The following is an 8,926-nucleotide window of genomic DNA, read 5'->3' as shown; positions in this document are numbered from 1 at the left end:
AAAACTCTTTGAATGAGAAGGTGTGTCCAAACTTTTGGTCTGTACTGTATGTTGCTTAGCAAACAACATCTAATACTTTAGTAAACAAACCCCACCTGAGCATATTCTGGATTCTGGTAGTAGTGTAGCTCACCAGACAGCTCACACATTACCAAGTTATTTTTTTTCTAATTAAACAAACAAAAAAATAAAATAAAAATATAAGTTTATGTGTTACAAGAAGCAACCTACTTTTACCTTTTTGAGTTTTATTTTTGTTTTAGAACCCATCAGTATTTTTCCATATTTATTTACAGATATTGTGGTTAAACAGAAATCAAATAGTTTGTATGGACCTTGTTAATATTTTAGGAATATCTAAGGAAAACAACTACATATCATGTGATATTATTAATTTCTTGAGGTATATTCGGCACTAAACTGTAAACAAATGACAAAACAATAGTCAACAAAATGGCTCTTTAATGAGCAAAGTCATCTTTTCAGCATTGGAATAATATTGGTTATCCAGATTATTTTTATTTCACTCAATGACCAGTATGCTAGTCAAGAAGTACAAAGTAATTTTCATTAAGTAATTACAATTTCTGTGTGTAATAAGCTTTTATTCTTGAAAAAGAGTAACTGAAAAGAAAGTTACTGCAGTTAGTTTGTCAGAGAAACGTATTTGCATTATCTTACAAACTATCAAAATTACTAATAATTTTGAAAAATGTAAAAAAAAAAAAGGAAAAGAAAATAATAAGGGAAAAAAGAAAAAGCGCATTAACTGTTTTCTATTAGAAATATACAGGTAAGAGAGAAAAGTATTTCTTAGTGATGTGCTCTTAACTCCACCTTTATCATTTTCCATATAAATGTACATCTGTTACATATACAAACACCTTGAAAAGACTGTGATAAATATTTTCCTGATAAACAATAGGGAAATTAATACTTTTGTGACTGGATAGTATTAGTAAAAAATTACAGACCCAGAACTGGGTTTATAAATCCTGTTGGCACCCTTCATTATAGTGTATTCTTTGTATCTACATATGTATACATTTTACCGATAATACTGCTGTGAGGTAACATCAATATATAAATAAATTTACAGTGATGTAGAATAAAATTCATTTTGAACACTTGTGGACATGCATCATGAGAAAAAATATTTTAAAAAATTTCAGTAGTGGGAAAATAACTCAAATTTTTCTTTGGACACATTGTTACTCACCAACATCATATGTCAACTATACTAAATGAAACTGAACCTGTTTTCTAGAAATTGTTTAGAATTAGCACAATCTATAGTAAAAATTTAAATACACATATCCTTTGGGATTTTGCACCAGTTTTTCACTTCCATTTTTAACTTGCAATGTACCTTTCAGTTCTAGCTCAATGCAGAGGACAATACATTGAATTACTGAGTTTCAATTACTTATTCTTCCCCTCTAAAAATCATCCTGAGGTTTGCCAATCGATGTAGTTATCTGGTATAAAAACTTTAATGTGATGAGAACAACTTTAATTGTGGCTTAATCAGCAGCGCAGCCACCAAGCATACAAATTATCATGCACTTCGTGCTAAAAATATCGTTTCCTTTATTCCCACATTTGATAGTGACAGCACTTAAGTGATAATATTGTACCTGCCAGGACTTAAAACTCTTTGCTCAATTGGCAGTTAATAGAATGGGGCCAAATTAAGGCCTTAACAGCATCGGTGCTTTGTGCACTTATATATGATCTACACAGTAAAACAGTTTTAAAATAAAAAAGGTGAAAAAGATCAGACATTCCATGAGTGAGTCCCTTGTGCATATAAATACATTTAAAGTCTTTGTCCTCTCTTTTTGTGAAGCACATGCCTAAAGCCAATTTGTAACATAAATCCTAAAAAAAGAAAAAAAAAGTTGAACATGAATTAAAAAACAGGAAATATTGACAACAATTGTTTCAATTGTTGCTTTTGTCCACTTTGAATATTTACATATTTTTTTCAAAAATCCAAAAAGTTTGATATGTATATGCAGTATGCACATTGTAATTTTCAACGTTTAAATAGCATAAGTCTTGCAAGTTTGAAAATCCAAGAAATTCCCAGTAAGGTCAACTACTGTAATACATCAAAAATAGAGTCTGTTTTCCATCTAGTCTGGCTATACTCTGGTTGTAGAATGTGAATGTGGATGCGGATGTGGATGTGGATGGGGATGGGGAAGTGTGTTATTTTGTCCCGTAGTAAAAGTATTAAAGGCATGTATAGGTTGAATCCCTGGTATGGTATTAGGGATCATTGTTATAGTATTGGGGGTCATTAATGGAATATCATCTGGGGACCTTCTCATTGCTAAAGTGTAGTCCGGAGGGCAGGCATTTCTGAGGACAACCTCATGAGGATGGATAGATTCACATTCATGGTCCAAGTCTGTGTGCTTCATTTGAAGAGACATGATATCCTCTTCTTGTGCATGGGCTATGTCATTCGTAGTAGTACGTTGAGGGCTACATCTCCTATGCACATCGTGTCTCCTTTTGTCCTTTTTGTAATATAGTGCTGCAAAAGCTAAGATGTTGAGAAAAAGCAAAGATGCCCCAACAGCAATAGTGACACTCAATTCAGTAGAATAATCTCTTTCCAATGAAAATGGACTAGGCTGTTGCTTAAATGTATCTTCATTTATTGTTGGAATAGCTGAGGTTACAGGCAGAGGAGGTTTCCTTGTTTGCGTAGAAGTGATGTCTGTAGATGGCCCTTTTGTTGTAGTGAGGTCATTAATAACATGAAGATGTGGAACCAGCTCTAGCCAAAGATTAACTTTATTAGCCCTATAATGCTCTTTAACTCTGGGTTTTAATCCAATGTGGAGGTATAATTGGTCCTTTTGTGAATATCTAGTCCATGCAACTTCTTCAAAGCGATTTGGCTTTGTGTGGATAAATTTTGTGTCTTGTGGTACAGGCTGATTTGGATCTCTAAAACAGAAACAACATGTAGCATATCAATATGGGATAAATATTTATTTACATACAACTGTTCAACATCCACTGTTTAACATGATTAAAGCCAACATTTAGCTTTCTTGAAAATCCAGTAGCACAACTGAGGCTAATGTAATAAGAAACATCCTAAACATTTGTACTATTTTTCTTGCCAAGAATAATTTTGATTTACTAAGGCTACATGGCAAAAATTAAAACTCTTTAAGAATTTCGGAATAATAAATCTGTTTTTAGCATTTTGGCTATGAGCATGATCATCAAACATGAAGAGAGCAGTGCTGATGTGTGTCAGATAGGAATTTCCTTCAGCGGGCAATGATATCAACAGTTGAGGGCCTGTTAATAAAATTAACTGAAGAGTCTAACTAAGTCTCTGTGACAATCTAAGATACTATGAAAGAATGTTATGATAGTCCAGGTACTAAACTAATGTGCTAACAATTTCCTGTAGTATAAAAAAGGAAAAAAAAAATTCAAAATTGTAAACGAATGCAACCACCACATCTAAGGACTGGTAAACTTCAATATACAGTATTAGATTTTGTTTGGGGTATTCTTACCCTTTTAGGCATTGTTGCTAAATTTAGTACACAATAAAACACACAGTTAAAGTATGTGAACCCTTACCTTAAAAAAACAACCCAATCAGTTTAAAATAGAAATGAAAGGCAAACAATGTATTTTTATTTTTAAAGAGTAATCACATAATCTGTTCTCAGTTCTATAAGGGGCTTGGCTTGGAGAGGTGGGGTGAATAAACAGCAGTACACTAATCTTTCCAGAGATTAGCTGTGCAGGGGGTGGGGGGTCAGCATAAGTCTTGGCTTTTGGAGGACAGGCAGGTTGTTCTGCCACCACAGACATAAAACTGACCCTGCTGTAATGGATGTACTCTTGTGTCAGTTTAAATTGGGAAGGGAGGCTGGCAGGAACACCAGGTAGCAATACAAAGAGAACATGATACTTTAACACAACTACAGGGTAAAACAGACACATATCAGGAATATGAAATGTTGGGATACGATATACCTTAAAACAAGTTAAAATGCTAAATTATTAATATATATTTTAAATGTATCCTTTCTGATAAAAAATACCAAAGATTGAAAGTTGGACAATAATTGTAAATTATTATATATTTGAATTTGCTTCACAGCACAAGCCACACCTACTGTAAAATCAGTAGAAACTCTGCTGTTTAACAGCTGAAAGACAGGGATGTGACTTATGGTAAGAATGGGGCTAGTCTTACTTTTGATTTGGGTATAAGTTGAGCTTCTATGTAAAGTCTTGGCCTAGGATTCAAAGGGTTTCCTTAGCAATACTGGGATTGATTAGACTAACACAGATTATTGAACATCAGCACCTTTGTCACCTTAAAACATTTTAGGTCAGGTTCTTTTTAAACATTAGAAGTCACTTATTTTTTTTCCAAATTAGCACATTAAAAATATTTAGATCATAGTGCAGTCATGCACTTTGCTGTGTAGTTGAGCATCATGGGAAATGTAGTTCCAAAACATCTGGGGTGCAAAGGTTCACGTTGTATGGAAAGGAGAGAACATACTACTTTGAGTGGGAAATTTTATGGTTTTTGTATACATTGTCATGCAACAAAAAAAATTGCAAGCAAATGACGAATCAGAAACACAGAAAAAGGATGGTAACAATTGTGTATGGAACTACTTTGTTTTTAATCAATTATTGCAGCAGACTCGTTGCACAATAACAGGAACTTCCAATAATAATTTGATCAAGTGCCTAAGAATACCAAATTATCACATACATTGCCTGAAGTTGTTACATCACTCAATACCCCATTTATATAAGAATGTAACACAACATAATAGTTTCCATTTAATTAGTAAATGATCAAGCTAATTAAAGTAACTGCAGCCACGATAAACCCAGCCTAGTTTGCTGTAAATTGTAGTGTAGGGGTTTTATTGGTTTATGTGACCAAAGGGCATTGATGCCTAGATGTCCAGACCATGTTTAGCAGTGTCACTATGCATCGGGTAACTTGGAATAACTGTATGACAAATCAGCCTAGCTGTTTTTAAAGGACATACAATTATTATTTTGAGTACTGTCTTCTTTTAAATATATTTTTGTTGTGTACAGAGAATCAGTGACATATGTTTACAAAGAAAGCGATTAGTAACTAACACTAACTGGTAAATACATGATTGGAACGTATGCTGATTAGTTTCAATCATCAGTGGGGACCAGATCATCAGTGAAAGCCCAGTTGGAAAACTGGCAGCCAGGTACAAGCTGTTAAAGTGGAAATGTAAATTAATGTAACCCCTACACGGGGCATTTTGCAAAGGTACATTAATCTACAGATTGCAGTTGGGAAGGAGGTAATACCAATCATTGAATTAAAAGTATTTAAAAAGTAACTGCTCTGCAAAAATGTGATGGAGGATCAGGTCAGGCTATTTAAAACAATGTGATGTTCATTTTTTTTTTATGTTTTTAAATATGGCATGAACTTTCTGAACAGTAATACATAATTTAGTTCAACAGGATAAGTAATACAGTTTCAACCAATGACACTAGTGTAATGTTGTCAAATGTATAGTTTTTGGTCAAAACTTGTACAAAGAAGTGGCAGTACCCTGCCCTATGTCCATGTGCATACCTACAATCATGATTGGCTGATGCCAAGTTGCTGCTTCTACTGTAGTAAACTTTCTGTTATATAACATAACATCAATGAAATATATATATATATATATATATATATATATATATATATATATATATGTGTGTATATATATACATACATACACTGTATAGATTTATATGTGCGTGTGTGTGTGTGTGAGTTATTATGAAGTAGTAGTTAAAGGGTTTGTTAACCCATCTATAAAAAACTATGCCAATCCCTCTACTATAGGCATGTGCATTTCGTTTCGTTCCGAATCGAAATTCGGACAAATTTTTCATTATTCGGACATTTGGATGCATACGAATTCGGTCGAAAACAAATTAATTCCGAAAACGGTCGAAATATTTTCAAATTTGACCGGATTTTTCGAAATTCGTTCGAAAACGAACGAATTCCGAAAACGAATTTAACACATGTAACAAATCTAACTTAACGAAATTAATTAAATAACAAATTAAAAGGAAACAAAACTAATTGTTCCCTTTTTCACATGCCTACTCTACTAGAGGCTGGCATAGCACAATGTGTCTGTAGTTTAAAAAAATAGCATTCTAAATACCTAATTTGAGCTGTCTTCAGGCCAGTCACATCACTCGTGGCCGCTTTACAGCTCAGATAGACTGCTCTGCAAGAGGGCCCCTCTGACATCAGGCAGGTAGATTACGTGTCCGTTCATCTCCTCCGCAGAAGCCATGTAGCAGGAAAGTGTCCGAAAATAATGTGACCGGCCTGAAGACAGCTAATTTTTTAAAACTACTGACACAGTATGCTTTGCCAGCCTCTAATAGAAAGGCTGGCAGTGAAATTGTTTGCATTTTATTTTACAAGAATAGCGGCGGGTGTCGGGCCAGAGACAGGCAGGAAGGAGAGGGGGAGAGAGGAGAGCAGAGGGGACATATATGTATGATGCAGGGACACAATCAGACCACGGTGATCAAAGCAGAGCAGTTCTGATTTTCATGGTGGGTTTAGAGAGGGCATACAGGAAGTGGCGAGTTCATTTTTTTTACAGTTTAGAGGGGGCAGATTACACAGCACAAGCGCTGTGCTGTGTAATCTACTTTAATGGAGCAGGATCTGCATTTTTTTGGGGGGTTAACAAAAACTTTTAATAAAAAGGCTTGACCTGAATTTGCGTGCATGTTGACAGTGTTTTTTCAGTCCGAATTTTAGCTCATCCACTAAATTCAAAGTTAATGAATTGGCTAATGGCAAAGTGTTCAGATATTAATAACAAACTCTTAATAACACAAACTATAAAGAGTAAATTTGCAAAAAGAATGTTACTTACCCAGTTTTTGCAAAGTTTGTCCAATATGTCATTACTACTGCACTGAGCATAACATCATTTTTGGAGAAATTGCAAGGAAATAACTCTGTAGGTCCAATCATGGGAATCCCAAAAACATAAGGAACCTCATCTCCGTGAGCTGTATCTGCCCAAGCAGGCACTTGATCAGATTGGCAATGATGGAAAAAGGCATAGAAGTATGTAGGAGAACCAAAGTTGGAGTGCAAATCCGCAGTTGCTACTGCTGGTGCAACCCATTGGTGGTCGGTGAACAATGCCAACAATGTTTTTCTTCTTGTTTCAGGGTTATGTCGATCTGCCCAATCTGTATACATAAATTTTATAGTTTCCCTCATTATATCTTTTCCTTCTGTATATCCATACAAGTTATCCACAAAATTTGAAACTGCAAAGTCAAAATCACTTGCAGAAATTCCATCCTCATGATCCACAATGCTTTCTACAAATTTAAATCCTTCTCCTTGATTGACACCCAACATTATGTCATAGTTTAGGAATTCACCTTGCTCCATCAGTATCTGAGGATCATCAGGAATAACATCCCCATCAATTACTGGTCCAAAAGCTATGTGATACCTTGCTGGCTGTATGTCTTGGTCAACAAGTTCTCGGTAAGGCTTTTTCTGCAAACATTCCACTAATTCTACTGTATCAGTCATGTTGCATCCAACTTTTGTTGCTAATATCCGGGTATATTTGGCAGGCTGAAAACTTACAGCCCAACTAGAAAGAGCGGTTCCACTTTGTGCAATTGCCCTTTGAAAAAGTCCTATATAAAAAAAAAATTACATTTATTGTAATTGTATAAGACCAATAATCATCATTAACTAACATTTAAGGAAGAAAACCTTCAAAAAACATTAAAGTTTATTACATGCATACATTTTATTAAATTGTGGACACTGCTTAATAATTGCCTTTGCAGAGGAATCAACTAAAGTGTACATAACATCAGTTACTGTATATTTTCCCTTAATTTATATTAAAGCTGAACTCTAGTCCAAAAATAAAAAGACAAGCTACATTACATTGCCAAAAGTACTGGGATGCCTGCATTTACATGCACATGAACTTTCATTGCAGTCTTGCTTTGCACACTATAACAGCTTTAAGCCTTCTGGGAAGGTTGTCCCCAAGGTTTAGGAGTGTGTCTATGGAAATGTTTGACCATTCTTCCAGAATCACATTTGTGAGGTCAGGCACTGATGTGGATGAGAAGACCTGGCTTGCAGTCTTTGCTCTAATGTATCCCAAAGATGTTATATCAGGTTTAGGTCAGGACTCTGTGCAGGCCAGTCAAGTTCTCCCACCGCAAACTCGCTTATCCATGTCTTTATAGACCTTGTTTGTTCACTGGTGTGAAGTCATGTTGGAACAAGAAGGAGCCATTCCCAAAATGTTCCCACAAAGTTGGGAGCATGAAATTGTCCAAATTGTCTTAGCAAGCTGATGCCTTAAGAGTTCCCTTCACTGAAACTAAAGGGCCAAATCCAATCCATTGAAAATAACCCCATACCTTAATCCCCCTCCACCAAATAATTTGGACCAGTCCTCCAAACAAGGTCCATAAAAACATGGATGAACAAGTTTGCAGTGGAGAAACTTGACTGGCCTGCACCTGATATAACACCTTTGGGGTTAATTAGAACGGAGCGTGCAAGCCAGGCCTTCTCATTCAACATCAGTGCCTGACCTCAAAAATATGATTCTGGACCATAGACACACTCCTAAACCTCCTGACCTCAACCCAATAGAACAGCTGGATTTGAGTATGCATCCCAGTGATGGTTAACTGATGAGGTTTTCAGGTGCAGCCTCTGACACCCCAAAGGGTTGTGCATATCATTTACTGCCAGACATGCTACAGGAGATGGTCAGAGACTGAAGACATACTACATGAGATGATCAGAGACTGCAGACATGATACAGGAGATGGTCAGAGAGTG

General features: G+C 35.5%; 1 protein-coding gene across 4 annotated transcripts in view; it reads right to left on the bottom strand.

The window, feature by feature from the left end:
* Positions 1-444: 444 nt before the first annotated feature.
* The window catches only part of NLGN1 (neuroligin 1), a 910,902-nt gene continuing 902,420 nt past the window's right edge, over positions 445-8,926 (bottom strand). For all 4 annotated transcript variants that reach the window (XM_040349387.1, XM_040349386.1, XM_040349388.1 and 1 more), the window contains 2 exons: positions 6,960-7,749; positions 445-2,964 (listed from right to left, as the gene is read on the bottom strand). In XM_040349387.1, coding sequence (XP_040205321.1) covers positions 2,148-2,964; positions 6,960-7,749 — 1,607 coding nt within the window. In that variant the 3' untranslated portion in view covers positions 445-2,147. The remainder of the gene's footprint in view (positions 2,965-6,959; positions 7,750-8,926) is intronic.

The sequence above is a fragment of the Rana temporaria genome, chromosome 4 (genome assembly GCF_905171775.1).
Source record: "Rana temporaria chromosome 4, aRanTem1.1, whole genome shotgun sequence".
NCBI lineage: Eukaryota > Metazoa > Chordata > Amphibia > Anura > Ranidae > Rana > Rana temporaria.
This window is presented reverse-complemented; position numbering and strand designations above follow the sequence as displayed.